General features: G+C 32.3%; 1 protein-coding gene across 4 annotated transcripts in view; it reads left to right on the top strand.

The window, feature by feature from the left end:
- ELP4 (elongator acetyltransferase complex subunit 4) overlaps nt 1-17,634 on the top strand; it is a 253,137-nt gene that overhangs the window by 124,852 nt on the left and 110,651 nt on the right. For 3 of the 4 annotated variants that reach the window (XM_028833542.2, XM_028833541.2, XM_077963114.1), the window contains exons 8-9: nt 1,023-1,131; nt 3,393-3,499. In XM_028833542.2, the coding sequence (XP_028689375.1) occupies nt 1,023-1,131; nt 3,393-3,499 (216 nt within the window). Of the gene's footprint in view, nt 1-1,022; nt 1,132-3,392; nt 3,500-15,249; nt 15,325-17,634 lie in introns of all 4 variants that reach the window. The other variant, XR_013403958.1, reaches the window with a different exon arrangement.

The raw sequence follows: 17,634 nt of genomic DNA, 5'->3' as shown, positions 1-17,634 counted from the left end.
GTTTCAAAATTGCAAAATTTTACAAAAAAAATTTTCAACTTATCTAGATCTGCTAAGCAAAAAATTATCTAAGACATCATAGCATATAATCACAGTTTTCTGATCTACCACTCTGTCAGGGGCTAAAAGGAATACTCGATTTCCAGTAATTAAAGAATTAAAAAAAAAACCCTACCAGATATTTGATTATTATATTTTTATAGCCAGGAGATTCTCAGTATTTTAGAACTTTTACTACTTAATAACTGGACATACTATGTTTGTAAACATATTAACCTATTGTTTTGATCTGGCAAAATGTGACATTTATTAAAATGTATTTAGCAGTATTTCAGTTCATCTCAGATTGTGTCGACAAATAAAGGGTAGGCTACTGGTCTAAATGTTAATCATCTACCATCTTTTCTTTCCCTTTATTATTATCCCAGAGCCAAGTGGCAGCATCTGGAAAGAGAAAACAGAAGACTCCATAGCTAGCCATGTTGCAGTCTCTTAGCTGGTCCTTTCCCTGTTTCTAATATGTCACAGAGGACCTCAGCTGTTACAGGGCTGGGACCTTGTCCCAGCTGACAGACGACAGTGAGACTCTTGCCCTATACTTTATGCTGTACCATCTACTGCTTCTTAATCCTGCTGTCTGACAGATTTTCCAATGGGCATTGAATGAAGTAATTTGAAAAATAATCATGTATGAGAATAAAGGTAGTCCTGTTCCCTAATACAAGTGAAAAATAATCAATTTATGTTCTCTACCAGAACTAATCAATTTATATCTTCTACCAATTTATGTTTTCCCTTCAGTTCTTCAAATTAGAATAGCGTGACTACATGGGCCAGCATTTTCAGTTAAGGGCATATTTCCATCCAGTTTTCTGCCTATAGTAGCTTTAACTTTTAAGGTATTTCTCTGTTGATAGTCTATCTCTACTACAGTTTTTCATGAGATGGCATAGTGATATTTTACAGATACTATATTATTAACATAACATTTAACGTTACTGTTTTGTTTCCATGTTTTGCAGAATAAAGCCATTATTGCCCGTGTCACAAACTTGTCAGATATAGTAATTGGTCTGGAATCATTTATTGGTTCTGAGAGAGAAACTAATCCATTGTATAAGGATTATCATGGTAAGTAGAACCTTCATAATGAGAAGAGCATGAGCAGGCTGCTTTTAGGTTACCTGGAAGCATCCTGTTCAGTCCAAATGTATACAGTCAAGGAGTATAAATTTTACAATACACCTATTAAATGTTTTCCATTCCTGTCCAGTCTTCCATGGCAGCTTATTACCCAACTACATTAAGACTATAGACTATAATAACTGAAAGGAGTCAAACCCAAGTATTAAGGCATGGCTGAATCAGTTGTATATTTTGTTGTCCTAGTGTCTTAGGGTAGCCGTGTAATCAGTCATACTTACTAGCCATGTTTGAAATAAATACCGTATTCTAATAATGACAGTTTTCTAAAGCAGTTTATACTTTACAAAGCGTAGCCGTATAATAAGATACATACTGGATTATATTTACAGATTCCTAGTCAATTACATTTTCAGAAAGAGAAGATCTTTCATTATATTTGAACTTTTCTCTGTTTACTCATTTTCTTGTTAGTTTGAGTTATGAACAAATTATAAAATATTGCCACCTTGAAATAAACACAGGTGAATTCATCAGACTTTCTACTTTTTTTTTTTTTACTTTTAGTAATATTGTAGTCATTTGGTTAATTTGGGGATTCTTTTTAATAAAGAGTCTTATGTAGAACTATATGAATAGTAAAAATGTAGTAGTTAGGTCTAAGTATTATAGGTCTAAACCAAATATAGAATGCAGTGAATAACAGATTTTTACCTATTATTCTTAGTATATACAAATTATTGCTACCATTATTATGGAGCTACCATACTTCTATGGAAACCTCTAAAGACTGAGTATAGCTTCTTTGAAGCCTGCTACCAGATTTTATAAGACAAGTATTATGAGCTTATGCATTTTGTAAAATATTTTATGTTCTGAAAAATATTATTTTGATTAAAGTATTTCAAAGGTTGAAAGGCTATGATTCTTCGTGCAAAAATCTCTGAATTGATAAATTATTTTCCACACAGTAATGAGTGGTTCTAAAGACTAGTATGCTTTCTGTTAATAAGGAGGACCTGATTATGAAATTATTAATTTATTCTATAAGGTCTCTTGATAGCTAAGCAAGCACATTTAAGGTTAAAATAAGAAATGTGCAAATAAAAGTGTGGTGTGCCTATTTCTAATAGATATATTTTACTAAATAATATGTATGAGATAGTCTTAATTTGTAGCTAAAAGCTGTCTTCTTGAAACACCTTTTACATTTTTTTAAGTTTGAAAAATTGTCAGGTATTTTAGTTAATTATTTTTGAAGAGGCCATTTCTCAAGCTAAGTACCTTTAAAGGTTTAAGCTAAGACTAATAGATGCATTATTAAGCATTTAAACATACTTACAAAACCTTGTACTAGAGAAGCAGTTCTATAAGTAAGATTTGTCTCTTTGTTCAAATCTGTAATTTGCCTTTCCTCCCCGTGTTTTGGATCAGTGTCCTCGGGATGTTAATTTTTAAATATGAGCTGAGTCAGGCAGAAAGATGTAGTGAAGAACCTTCCATGTCTTCATCTGTGGGAAATGACCCCTAGTTTAGTCAGAAACTACATTAGGCTGCACAAAAGCCATCCAGTGCCCTTGTCAGAAAAAATTAGCAAGTGTTTCTATTGACAAGAGGCCAAAGCTCATGGTTTACCTAGCACTGTTGCAAAGCTTATAGCAGCTACATAAAGGTCTAACATGCCATAGATATGAGTGTCTTGGGATGGCATAGGGGTTAACGTTTGGTCCTAGAGTGTACCCTGAAATGTAGTTTTCTTCAATGGTTTGTTCAAGTCATTAATAAGGTACAAAATGAAATACTTTTCATGAGTGCTTCACTGGTTATCAGTAACCTATAAGCCTTGTTTTGCTGGCTGCTTAGTGGTGCATTTAATAAAATAAAGATCACTCAGTGGTGCCGTGGGCAGCATGCAAGGTGATAGCCATATTTGCTTACTGTAAATACAAGAGAAAATCACACACAAACCGGCTGTAGTTTTGACAAGTATTAAGATCCCTCTTTACATCTGTACTTCTGTACCAAAGTGCAATTAGTTTTCGTCGCACAAGGATTTCTGTTTATCTTATTCTGCTTGATTACTTGAGTATAATCACACCATTTGCTTCATTGCTCCTGGTAGTAAGCTCCAGTTTTAAAAGAGGAGGATGCTTGTGTGTAAATTTACAGGATTCTGCTGTAAGACTATTTAATTTATGCATCCGATGACAATGTTTAATTTTTTTTTCTTTTAATTTCCTTTCCACAAGGCTTGATTCATATACGGCAGATTCCTCGGCTTAATAACTTGATCTGTGATGAATCAGATGTCAAAGACTTAGCTTTTAAATTAAAAAGGAAGCTGTTCACTATTGAGGTAAGAGAATTTTTATGTTTTAGTTTACAGTCTTGAGGTAAAGTTATTTTTAACTTATTTTTACTTTATTTTATTTTTATTTTCACTTATTTAATGAAATTCTTAGGACATGTTTTATGCTAAATATTATTAAGTTCTTCTGATATAACAGAATAATTTTTTAGACTATTGTTTTATTTTTACAATATATCAAGTATGGCAAAGATGATTTTCTTTTGAATATCTATTAAAAGTAAGCTCCAAACTTACATGATAAATATGATATGCATATTTCCATGGCTTTCAAAAGCATATTTAATTAAATGTTAATGAGCTGTGCTTACTTGCGTGTGGAATGTGAATGCTACCCATAATTGTCTGTGGCTAAGAGGATTCTTATCTACATTTTAAAAGCGTTTTTCTTTACTATTAGTGAAATTACCTTTCCTCGTGTGGAACTAAACAAATTATAATTTACACTAGTGTCTTTAAGTACATTTTCTAAGACACTGCAACTTTTTTTGTGACCCTTACGTAAGCAATGGTGGCAGAAAGTAGTAGGACAAAAGATTTATTTCAACTTAATCTTGCTAAAGAGCAAGTGAACAGAGAACTATTAAGCAATTAGAATTGATGTATTTATTAATGAAGTAAATGCTTAGAGAGAGATGGCTTTTGGGTGATGTGATAGTTATCAGTATAGTCGGCACAATTTTTTTTTAACAAAGACATAAAACAGCCAAGCAGCCTTGACAAACCATTTTGTTTAATCTCTTTTCAAATGAAAAGCTCCTAAGCAGGCCACTTGTCTTAACTGCTTGAAACCATAAAAAGAGAGAATTGCCACCAATAAATTAGCATATTTTTAACTTCATCACCAAATGATGGTCAATGTGGCTTGGCACTGCTTTGGTGTTTGGGACTTCACCCTTAAGTGACCACTTTGGCCCTTTTTTGACCCTCTGCCCTCTTTAAGCTGGCCACTTGATAAGGTAACTTAATGGTTCTCTCTCTTTTTCTCTTTCCCTTCACATTTGCAAGTAGCACTAACCTATAAATCATTGTAAGGGCCCTATCCAGTGACAAATTAATGTGCCCTCCTACTAATTAATGGTCATCAATGTCCTTAATTATCTAATCCTATTGAGAGCAGTTAATAGTTAATCAGGCAGCCAGTTCTTCAAGCAGGTCATCTCTGCAGGAGTGTTAGAAGTTTCTCATCTGGGGACACTCCCTTCAAAAGCCACTTAAAGCCAAAAGAGCGAGAGTGTAGAAATGGTGATTCTTGAGCTAATTTGCTTTAGTTCTCAAAAGAAACCATTGAAGTGGAACCCAACACTGTAATTGTTCAAACATTGTTTCAGCTTTTCTGACAGAATACTGAGTAATGTACCATAATATTGCTTCAAACTTTGAGAAAGATACAGTTATAGTTAAGTGTCACAAGGAAAGCATGCTTATCATTTTCTTCTGAGTTTATATTTTTAATGGAAGGCGTAAGTTATTTCTCTCCATGTGGCACCTTTTCCCCAAAATCAGTATTCTAACAACAACATCTGAGATACCATTTCTATTACCATACAAACTAAGCAAGATGATTCCCCTGTGAAAGTAAATATTGTACCCAGAGAAGAAAGTAGTACAGTAATGTGAATCATGTTTATGATTTCTCTTTCTCTGTCTCATTGAGTCTTATTGGGAATTGAGGGAAAGAGAAAAATAAAGAACTTACATGATGTCAAGTGGGACCTCTCCTGTCAGAGAGGTCTCTCAGAGGAGAGGTCCCACTTTAGGTTCTAATAGTAACTGCACTTCACCGTCAGAGCTGATGAAAGATCTTTTATTAACCACACAGGTTTCTGTTTCATTTTCTCTCTTGTTCCCACCATGCTAAACTAAGAATCATTGTAATTGGTCAACCTGTGGTTTAGAAGCAATGTTTGAAAACAAAACACAAATAGACTGTTGTTTCTTAAAATTCTATATAATCAAACTCGGTACCTTTTTGGCTAATAACCTAATCACTTAAGGTTTTTTTGAGTTTTTTTGTTATTTTAATATAAATATATACATTCTAAATGACTTATTTACTTATGCCATAATATTCAATTTAGTGATTAGAAAAAATAAAAACTAAAGAATCAAACAAACCAAACAGAAGTACATATATAGGTATAATTAGAATACAATAAAATCATGTGGTTCACCTAAAATGTTTTAAATGTAGTATCGTACATTCTAAAATGCATATCCAAACAGATAGTAAGTCTTGTTAATATATTAAAGAAACTAGAAACAGGAGTAGAAATGACTTGAAAGTAACTAGTTCAAGGATTCCTTTATTGAGGGTAAAATCATCGAGCAAATGCTACTGTTTTAATACTCACAACAAATAAATGTTCTTTTTAAATGTCCTGATAGTTTTTTAAAAATAAAATATAACCTTGCTAGCCTGTAAAGTCTGAGACTAAAATATATAGTCTGTTGAATCTGAGTCTTACTTTTAGAAGTGAAAGATAGTTGAATCTGACATTGAATCAGGCATTGAATCAGAGTCTCACTTTCAGAAGTGAAAGGTAGTTTAGCAGGGAAAGCCAAAATAACATTTCCAATTCCACAGGCAAATTTGTTACGTGTTGGAATTTACTGTCAGTCACATGTCTCAAAAGGGGGCAAGGTTGGAAACATGGGGCAAAAGAAGCAGGCAAGCACTCTCATCTCTATTTTTAGGGCACCTTTTTGATTTGTTAAGTCATTGCCCTTTATATGTATGAAAACTGATTATCTTTTTACTAGCAGCTACCAAGGGCCTCTAACAGGTAGAGCAACTTTAACTCATAATCTCTAATTTCTTTGAGTGATTTGGAGAAAGCAAAGGAATATTTCTTCCTTCTCAGAGTATGTGTTGGTATTGTCCAGATTCAAGTGAAAATATTTATCTAATCAGAGTAAAAATTTTTGCTAATACCTGTAACTACAAAGCTCTATAAATTAGCCCCTCTACAAAAATTGTAACAGAATCATATCCATACTAATTGCACTGAAATCCTGACATGCATTCTAGATAAGTAAAAGTGAAAGTTTAAACTGTGATTTCAGGTTAAAAGAAATCGCTTTCCAATTCTTTGAAAATTGATGATTCTTATAAGCAATACATAGTATGGCATATGTGATTAACCATTATATACTACTTACTCCTTGATCTTAACCAGATCAAATTTACCTAACCTTGCCTAACCTCCATTTAATCACAGCAAACATTTGTTGAGCCTTTGTTAAGTAGCAAGTACTATACTAACTTATTTATACTTTTATGTAGTGTTTAAACATTTTAAACAAAAGCTTTACTAAGATATAATCATAGATTCAATACACATAAATGATGTGTTTTTCGTCTTCATATCTAAGAATCAAGAACAGGGTTATTTACTTAATAGGTATAAAATCTTTGCTTAAATGTATATAATATAGATAAATTATGAATGGGCTTTTTAAAATAGTGCAAATAATACAGCTATAAATATGATATAAGCTCCACCAGTCAAGTGACCTGTACACACTGTCTTCTTAGTTATGTGTAAGATAACTTGAATACATAGCATCACTTCCAAGCTAAAATAACTGGTTAAACTTGCATTTCTTAGCTTCTGTAATTTTTACTTCTTTAATATCAGGCTATCATTAACCAATTTTTTCTTTAGTAATTATGATGTAATTATAGTACATAAACAAGTAAGATTTGGCAGAATTTGAAATGTGGCTGCATATTTCATGACATAAATGCAACATTTTCACTTGCACTTAATAATATTTTGCTATTTTGATTTTATATTTTCAGCTCGATCATATTGTAGCACATTCTAGTCATAAAATTAATATAAATGATAATAATGTATTATTACATTAGTTGCACCATCCATTAAGGTTTTCACAAAGAGAGTTTCCACTTTGGTAGTGGGACAGTTTTCCAGCTCAAAGATTCAGTGTTTCTAAGTTCAAGTCAGAGAGTACAGTAACTGGATTAACATTTAAATATACAGAAGACTTACAGTATTTACTACAAATTTTCAATATAAAGATTAACACTACTTGTGTAGGCTGTAATTGGTCCAAAAAATAGCAATTATCATAAATAGTGTATCTTTGTGGGCCTCATAAACTGAATGAATATTGAGAGTAGAGAATGTCAAAGTAAATCATGTTTACTCGAGGTTGTCTTATCATACTTTGTCCCTAATTCAGAATAGGACCTCAGTACCTCTCCAGTCACCAAGAACTTATTCTCAACAAAATAATTGACCAATCTAGTTTTTATTAGGTAGCTATTATTTTTGATATACTCATGTAATAGATTTATTCTCAAGTATTAAGACTAGAATAGAACCAATATAAATTAGATTTATAATTATATTGCGATATAACTTGGTACTATTCAGTAGGATTATTCAATATGATTATTATTTACATATTAGAAAAGCATAAACTCTTACAAACTAAGGAGTGCTAGTGGCTATGATAATGTGTAATAATTTGGAGTGTTTCATGATATCTTTGGTCCTAGGTTTACTTTATTCCCTATGCTTATTTTCAGCAGCCTTTCCAGTTTTTAAATGAGAAGTAGAACGTTGAATATGTTTACTGTATCTAGAGATTGGGAGAGGGATGATTAACTTGCTTGTCAACTCACAATTATGTTACTAAAATAAAATAATGGAAATATAAATGTCTGGCTTGGGAGCCTTATTAAGTTGTAGCATCATGGGCTGTAGTCCAATATACTACAAATATTGTTTGTTATTTCAACTAACTTTTATTCCTAGATACACTGCAGCTAGCAGAAAGAAAAAAAAATCAAAGTTTAATATAGGCATCTATTCATTTAGATTAAATCACTTGTCAAAAATAAACCCAAATTAACGTTTTTTAACAATGGAAATGTAATTTTTTTACATGTGTACATTTTGATATATTCATTATATTATCATTCTCATATTTATGTTTTTATTCTCTAGTGATATCAGTATATAATAGCATTACATAGGTTTCACAGAATCTCCAGAAGTTGGTTTAATACTTACTATACTTTCTATATTTCACATGCCATAGTTAACCTATCAAAAGTGCTTACCACCTTAAGGAGAACACAGTTTTCAGAACCTGTCTAATCCTATTTCTTCCCACTTTGGAATCTTAATTAGAAAAGATAAAAAAAAATCATTTAACTAAATTATTGTCTTGAATCTGTAGCAAAAGGTATAATCCGCAATTGGGCCAATTAGTGAACCCCATAGTTAGCTATGCTGCAGCAAACAATTTGATTAGATCTGACACCATCCTAGTTCCCACTGTTGTTTTGCCAGGTATGATGGTCAGACTTCAAAGAGCTTGAGGCATCAGCAGGGCAAGGTTTGGAGGCCAGCTTAGGTCCGGTTGTTAATCTCTCTGCTAAAACCACAGCAGCTCTCACACAAAACAAGCTTACACGACACAATCATGCGGTATTAAAGTTAGGGTTGAGTCATGCCAATTTCCCTTTGATTTTTTGATGATTGACCAAAGATGGCTACATGACTAGACACATGCTAAAAGTATACTGATTAGGTAAGTTCCCAAAATATTTGAAGTATTTTTTAACTTCCTATATAAATGTTGTGAAAGCTTATTCCCTTTGATCAAACCTTCCAAAGTAGTAGTACTATACTGGGGAAAAATGAGCATTTCTTACTGGCAGCCTGAATACCAAACTTTTCACTTACCACTTTATATAAATTTGTCTTTACATTAATAATTCCTTAAGGAGAATATATAAGGAAATTGTTTCTAAGTGGTAAGCTTTTGAAAAATCTATTAAGCACTTTGAAAGAAAAAACATTTTTCCCTGAGTCATTTATATTCACTGACAGTTTTTCTGAAATTTCTTTATAATTGTTTTCCACTTAAATGTTGAGTAAAGTGCCCTTCTGAGATGTGGTTGCATAAGTGTTCTTTTCTCTGCATTCTGATTTGCTGAAATATTGCAGTAATAGTGACATGTTTCCATTCTGAGAAAAGCCTAAGGCTGCTTTAGTATTATTCCGAATGATTGAAACTGCCATCTTGCTGACTTTCCCTTAGGCAGTGTAAGGCCTGTTTGCTTTTGTGTTCATTTCACATGCTTCCTGTTAGTTTGGCTGGCAGAACATCATTGCTTCATTTGGCAAGGAAGAGTAGATTCATATTTGACGGTTATATGTCTTATAGTTTCTGTATGGTCATCAACATGTAGGATATGAAACTTGTAATTAGTTATATCAAATGAATCATCTTTGAGAAATATTATCAAAATATGACACTTGACCATAATTTTTACATAAAAATCTTCATTTTATAAATTGAACTTAGGGTCTAATATTTTACATTGCACTATTTATTCATAACTACATTACTCAGGAAATTTAAGGAAAATGTATTTTTGAATAATGAGATGGTTGCACGAAGCAAAGTCAAATATTTAGAATCTTACTAACAGTCTGTCATAAAGATAACATGGTTACCTGTAGTGAATGCAGTTATCTCAATTTTTAGACCAGGAGGATACAGACTCAGCATTGTCTAAGTATGCAAAGGGGAAAATATCTCTTCTCCCTTCTTCCTAAGTTTTGCAGACATAAACATTTATATATGTGTTTTATGGTTTGGCTCCAAGAAAATTGTATTGCAGTACTTCAAAGATTTTCTTCAAGCCTTTGTAGAACTGCTGTAGCAGAATTAGTCCAGTTTACATGATACTCTCTGAAACACTTCCTTTAGTAATGTGTCATTTATAGTCTCTAAGGAAGATAGAAAAAAAGAAAACAGAAAATGATGACAAATCACAGCTATTTCATTTCCTCACTTAAATGTATATTTTAAGTTCCTAGAAAGTAAGAAGATACATTTTACTAGTATATGCTCCAAGGTACCTGTAACAGTAATACTTAGTAAATATGGTATCCTTAAACTTGTGATGTAGGTAGTTTTGCGGATACTTTTGTATCTAAAACATTTCAAGTTTAGTCCTGCCTCAGTGCCTTTGCACAGCAAATGTTCAGAATCCTCATCCCTCTGATCTTTTCAAGGCCTTTTCATGTTATTTGGATTGTAAATTAACTATCTCAACCTCCTCCTTAGAGAAGTCTGACTGGCCTGTCTGAAGTGTTCACTAAGTTACTCACCCTCATATACTGTTTGAATTCTCAGTGTAATGTATTTTATAATTGTTCATCAGTTTATTTGTTTATTTCCCTGACCTCACCACTAAAATGTAAGCTCCATAAGAGTAAGGACATAGTATGTCTTATTTGCAGCTAAATCTTCCGTATGTGTAATAGGTGCTCCATAAATATTTGTTAAATTGTGAAACTACAGTTTTTAAAGTAACTCATGCCTACCGTAAGTTTCATTAAAAAAATATATTTGGTGTCTGATTTGTTCTAGGTATTGTGTTGGGTGCTTTCATATACTTTTTTTGTTTGTTTGTTTGTTTGTTTTTTGAGACGGAGTCTTGCTCTGTGCCCAGGCTGGAGTGCAACCTCCGCCTCCTGGGTTCACGCCATTCTCCTGCCTCAGCCTCCTGAGAGTAGCTGAGACTACAGGCGCCCGCCACCACGCCCGGCTAAGTTTTTGTTGGTTTTTTTTTTTTTTTTTTTTTTTTTAGTAGAGACGGGGTTTTAACATGTTAGCCAGGATGGTCTCGATCTCCTGACCTTGTGATTCGCCTGCCTCGGCCTCCCAAAGTGCTGGGATTATAGATGTGAGCCACCACGCCCGGCCCATATACATTATTATATTTAATTTTAATCCTCATAGGAACCCTTGCATACATACTATTTCACATATTTAATAAAAAGAAATAGATAGGAGTTATATAACCTTCCTTCCCAAAGTCATACATCTGTGGTTAGAGCCAGGATAAAATTCAGATCTTCTGAAGCCATATGCAGAATAACAGTGGAAAGCTAACATGTTCACAAACTGTTAATTATTATTAATTTTAAAAAATAAGTTATATTACATATTTAACAGAGGGCTAGGACTACTGCAAGCACTTAAAGGCATTATTTCATAGACCTTACAACTACCCATATAACATTATTATCTTCACTTTACAAATGAGGAAACTTACGGTTCAGAGAGATCAAGCAACTTAACTTATCTGGAGTCACAGAACTGATGACTGGCAGAAATGACACTGAAATTGAAGCCCGTTTTATTCTAAAGCCTGTGCTCTTAACCACCAACTGTCTGCCATGCCCTAAGCTGTACTGCTATCTCGTCTTCATTACATAAGCCAGAAAGCCTCTGTCCTGAAGGATTCCTCAATAAAAAATGATTTTTTAATCTCAGAAAATGTGTTAATATGATATATGTATATATAAATAACATTCATATTAAAAATTCTTCTGTTCCCTAGCTTGCATTTCAGCTTTTTGTAAAATACATTATAACATTGTGATTGGATTAATCACAGCTTCTCCCTTATATAACATGATGTTATTTTATATATATATACACACACACACACACACACATATATATGTGTGAATACATTAGGGTAATGATATTCTATTTTTTACCTATTTCTAGTATGGTAGGTTTTTATGGAAAAATTAATTTGCAAAAAAAAAAAGCTATTCTCTAAAATACTATTTACTGTTACAGGATTTCTAAATCTGAAAGAAAGTGAAAAAGTATCATATACAAAGAAATGTAGTTTTCCTTATCAACTATTTTGATATAGTCCAAAAGTATGCCAAATTTAATTACAATATATTATTATTGTACTCATTTAAGTTCTGTGTTCAGGTACTTTTACCAATATTAATTTGCTTATAGCTAATCAACCTGTTTTTATATTTTAAATTTTTCTAAGTTATTTTACATTTGTTATTTTTGGAGCATCAAAAATTATCCTGTGAGATAATCAAGGTATACACAACTTTTAATAAGGGTCTACTGAATTCCTTTTTCAAATTTCTAATTTTTTCCTCCCCTTTTATCATAACTGGTTCTAATGAAGGTTTGATTCTTTCATGTTAAGAGCTATTTTTCTCTTTTGCAAAAAGTTTGATTTGCTGGAAGTTCTTTAAATACCATCTTTAAGTAAAATTAAGCAATAAATATTATGATTGTAAAATATTTTCCTCATTTATTGATGAATATGAAAAAGTTTTCTGCATTTTAGTAACATGAAGACATTATGTTCCTCATTAAGAAAATATGATGTTAAATATAAATTATTAGTTTTTAAAAGGTAGAATTGGGGAACATAATAAATAATTAAGAGAAAGTAGAATGTAATGGGAATGTCTTTAACCCAATAACTGGTAAAGCAGTTCTCTTACTTAAGTAGAAATAAAAAATTTGGCAAATTTATTACTGTCATCACTCCAAGTCACAGTGAACATTTTATAGAGTAGCCAGTTTAGGTTCTTTGTATCTGGTATCATGAAATTCACTGAACTGTTTTGTCAGGTGCTGTCAAGTCAACCCACCATTGTTGTAGAGAATCAGACTAAATCATTTTGGCATGAGCCTTCCAGAAATAAGATACCCAAGATGAAGAGTTTAATGAAATTTAGTATTTGGCTTCAATTTCTTGTCAGACTGTCAAATATATATTTCATTCATTCAAAAATTTGAGTAAATCAGTTGAAATACCTGACCCTATGCTTTATTGAAAACTTGTTTCAAATATTATTGCCCAATATAAATGATATTTGGAATTTATTTGGGTGTTTTTTAAGGTATAGGATTCTTCATTGAACATTTCAAATAATAAAACTTGAAAGTACATAGTCATTTAATAAAGAGAGAGAAGTATATTTTACTACAATTAAAGTTTTCCATTATAGGCTCAGTGCAGTGGCTCACACCTGTAATCTCAGCACTTTGGGAGGCCAAGGCAGATGAATCACTTGAGGTCAGGAGTTCGAGACCAGCCTGGCCAACCAAAATACTGAAACCCCATCTCTACTAAAAATGTAAAAATTAGCTGGGCATGGTGGCAGGCGCCTGTAATCCCAGCTACTTGGGAGGCTGAGGCAGGAGAATCCCTTAAACCCAGGAGGTGGAGGTTACAGTGAGCCAAGATCGTGCCACTGCACTCCAGCCTGGGCAACAGGGCGAGACTCTGTCTCAAAAAAATAATCAATTTTGATTGAACTATCTTTGTTTCCAAAGGCTATTAAAAGCCAAGTTATATTTAATTATGTTTCTTAAGTCTTTAATTAATGAAATGTTTATTAATTTTCTGAATAATTATATGAATGAAAAAACCTTATCTTTCTGATCAATAGTTATTTAAAAGGCAATATTATAGTGTAGACTTAAATGCCTCAAACTTTTCACTTACATATTTTGATACAGGGGCTTTTTTGTTGATATTTCTGCCAAATACATAAGAAATATTTTCCCAACTTGTACCGTAGCTATGGTGTAGCATTGAAAAAGACTGTAACAAAAAGCTTCTTGGGCCGGGCGCGGTGGCTCAAGCCTGTAATCCCAGCACTTTGGGAGGCCGAGCTGGGTGGATCACGAGGTCAGGAGATCGAGACCATCCTGGCTAACACGGTGAAACCCCATCTCTACTAAAAAATACAAAAAACTAGCCGGGCGAGGTGGTGGGCGCCTGTAGTCCCAGCTACTCAGGAGGCTGAGGCAGGAGAATGGCGTGAACCCAGGAGGCGGAGCTTGCAGTGAGCCGAGATCCGGCCACTGCACTCCAGCCTGGGCGACAGAGCGAGACTCCGTCTCAAAAAAAAAAAAAAAGCTTCTTGGTGCAATTAAAGGTCACTTGTACATATTGTAATAGGCTACTCATTTACAAGATCTTTGTGAAGGGTCAGTGCTATAGCATGAAATGGATTGCCCTTGTTGGTTCTGTAAATAAATGGATCAACTTATCTTGTAGTCAGTAGGCAAAGGAAAAGGCTAGCACACAGTAGCTTATTAATATTTTTACAAACAAATTGCTAAAACGTTGACCAAAACCAAATGCAATAGGACTATATCCTTGACATGAATAATAATAGAAAATTATTAAAATACATAATTACAGCTTTTAAGGGAAAATTGATTACACGTATATATACATGTATGTACTTTTTTCTTTAACATATGAACCATATTTAAGTGTAGCAAAACACAACACAGTGATAGTGTTCAACTCTCCTTTACCATAAAACTAGCATGTTTCAAAACAGTTGGGGAAGTATACAGTATATCTTTTCTGTATTGAGATTCAAAATTTGTCATGCATAAGTATGAAAAAGGAATCCAACTAGATGTGATTCATTTTAGTTATATTTCATAGCCTTTTCAGTAGTCTTAGAAAAAAATGGTGGTTCAGATAAAGTGTTAGTGATGATCTATTCTGAATGAATTAGTAATGATCTGTACTAAATACAAAGAAAATATTTTCTTTTAACTGTTTTAATACACTTAGATTTTGCATGTTATGTATGTATATTTGTGAGATACAAGTCATTGTTTAATCTCAAATTTTTAAAATATAATGAAATATATTTGTTCAACACTTCCTAGATTCTTCCCTCTATACTTGCATATTCAGACACAGCAACTCCCCGCCCACACACACACACCCTTAATATTTTTTTATTGCTGTGTACTATTAAAAAAATGAAATTTCTAGTCAATCTCAAACAATACCTTATAGGATTAACAAAAGTAATTTAACAGTGGGTTTGAATCAATAATCAAATAATGATAAATTAACCTTTAAAAACCTGCAGGACTGATTGGTCTATAAAAATACTAAGGCCAAAAGCCAATCATGAAAAAAGTAGCCAAGAAGAGCGCTATTTCAGGTAATCTTTTTTGCTTTTTATTTAGCTCTTGAATATCCATTCTGTACTGTTTTGTTTGTTTTGTTTTGCCATACTTTAGTACATGGAAAACATCGTGCATTTCTTTTATAAAGTATCAAACTTTGAGAAATGTTGTTCTTTTAGAGCATAGATGTTATGAACGTAGGTATTTTTATTCATCATTGTATCTCCTTTTCCTAGTTCATTGCCTGATCATATAGGTGCTCGTCAAATATTGCATGAATGGATAAATGAATGAATGTCCTCTTGATATTGCTCAAAACATATAAAAGGGTGTGACCATTAAAAAATTCATTTCAGTTATATGGAATAGTTTGATAGTGTGAATACAGTTTTCTGTAGATGCTTAATATACTTGTAAGGTTTTACATAAGTAAAATAACCTTCAAAAAATATCAGCTAATAATACAATGAGCTGTTATTGTTGAAAACAGTTCATGAGACTTACGAGTTACAGATGAAATAATTATGTAAAATGGAATTTTAACACATTTTGCATATTCTACACTTTTATTTAAATACACATTATCAGTAAAGTAACTGATATCACTTCCATAACAGAATCTAGGACTAATCCTTATTGAAAAATCATCCCATTGATCTCTTTATTATACACTCGAAGCTGACCAAATTCCAGTCTAGTTCTTCAGTTTGGCTTCTTCAGAATTTCCTCCTGAGAAACCATTCTGATCCAAACAGAAATTTAAATTAAGGCCAACTATATTTAGGAGAAAAGCTGTAAATTTACAGTGTGTGATTTATAACTGAATGCATTTCATTAAGATATGTTATTGACTTAATGTGTAATTCCGTCAAAAACAAAAAAGTACATGTAAAGATATTTTGGAAATGTTATCTACTCTTAGTAGTACTATAGACATGAGCAATTAATTTGGCATTCAATTATTATAACATTCCAATCATTTTATTGGAAAGGTTATTAAGCTTTTGTCCATGTAAAAGTGGGTAAGTAAAGGGCAATATTAAAGCAACTATGCCCATGTTGCAATAGAACATGTACTTAGCAAACTATGGTCCATGGGGCAAATCCAGCTCCATGAGTTTTTTTTTTAATACATTTTATTGTAACAGCCATTCCTATCATTTTGTATATGGCTGTTTTCACAGTGCATCACTAAGTTGAGATCTTATGGCCTGCGAAGCCAAAAATATTTTCTGTCTCGTCATTCACAAAGAAAATGTTCTGTGAAGAAGAACCCCTACTTTAAAGAGCCACATACTTTACAGAAAATTTACTGAGAGAGTTGTCAATTTGGTGATAATGATTTATACTCTTAAAATTAAGCTTTATTTGAAAAATAACAAACACATACAATCATTTGCTGTGTAATTTGCACTTGTAGAATTTAATGCGATGTCTTTCAGAAAATACCTAGATTTTTCAAACAGTCTGCGTTAATGTCTGTCCGAGAAAATACCTAGATTTCATAAAAGGTTAAAATTGGAAGGGAGCTTAAAGTGCTTCAAAGCCAGCTTCTCATTGTGTGCACATATTTTCTCATCCAGCCTCTCTGTAATCATGTGGAACTCACTTTCTTAGAGGCACCTCATTTCAGACTCTACCAGATTCTTTCAAATGCTAAAGCGACCTCTTAACCATTAGTACTAATTCAGTTTTCTGAAGCCACAGATAAATTGCTATTTTCGATATAATGTTACTGGATTGATAATAAATACCTAATATATGAGAAACAATTGTAATGTATAAATATATATTAGTGTTCCTTTGATTTATATTTCTTTTATAAAACATTATAAATTTAATTAACCGTTTTATGATGTTTATTATACATTTAACTTAGAACCTTAAGCGCAACATCCTTTAAAGAAACCTTTTTTAAAATAAAGCATTAACTAGAAATGTTAAAAGTTTTGAATTCTGAAATTAAAATGCTTTATTAATTGTAGCTTCATACAATTTAAATATTAAAATTCAGTGTTTTCATTTGTAGCATGTTTGAATACACAAACGACTTCAGATTATTAAAAGTTATAAAATCAACTTTAAATGTGATATTGTTGAGTTTTTTGTTATAATCTACTTAAGATTTTTTTACTATACAGTAAATTAATCAAAATATAACATTAAACTTTTAATAACTGAATATTGAGAGGCATAAGGATACATTTCTATATTGGGCATAAGGATATTTTGATTTTATTAGCAGAAGTATATGCAAAAAGTTTAACTGTTCATTAGCCACACTATCCAGTGTCTTATAATTGATAGTCAAAATAGTAAGTTTAAGTGGGTGCTATGAAGTCTTG

Source organism: Macaca mulatta, chromosome 14 (genome assembly GCF_049350105.2).
Source record: "Macaca mulatta isolate MMU2019108-1 chromosome 14, T2T-MMU8v2.0, whole genome shotgun sequence".
NCBI classification, from domain to species: Eukaryota; Metazoa; Chordata; class Mammalia; order Primates; family Cercopithecidae; genus Macaca; species Macaca mulatta.
Note: the sequence above shows the minus strand (reverse complement) of the source record. Positions and strands in the feature narration are given on the sequence as shown.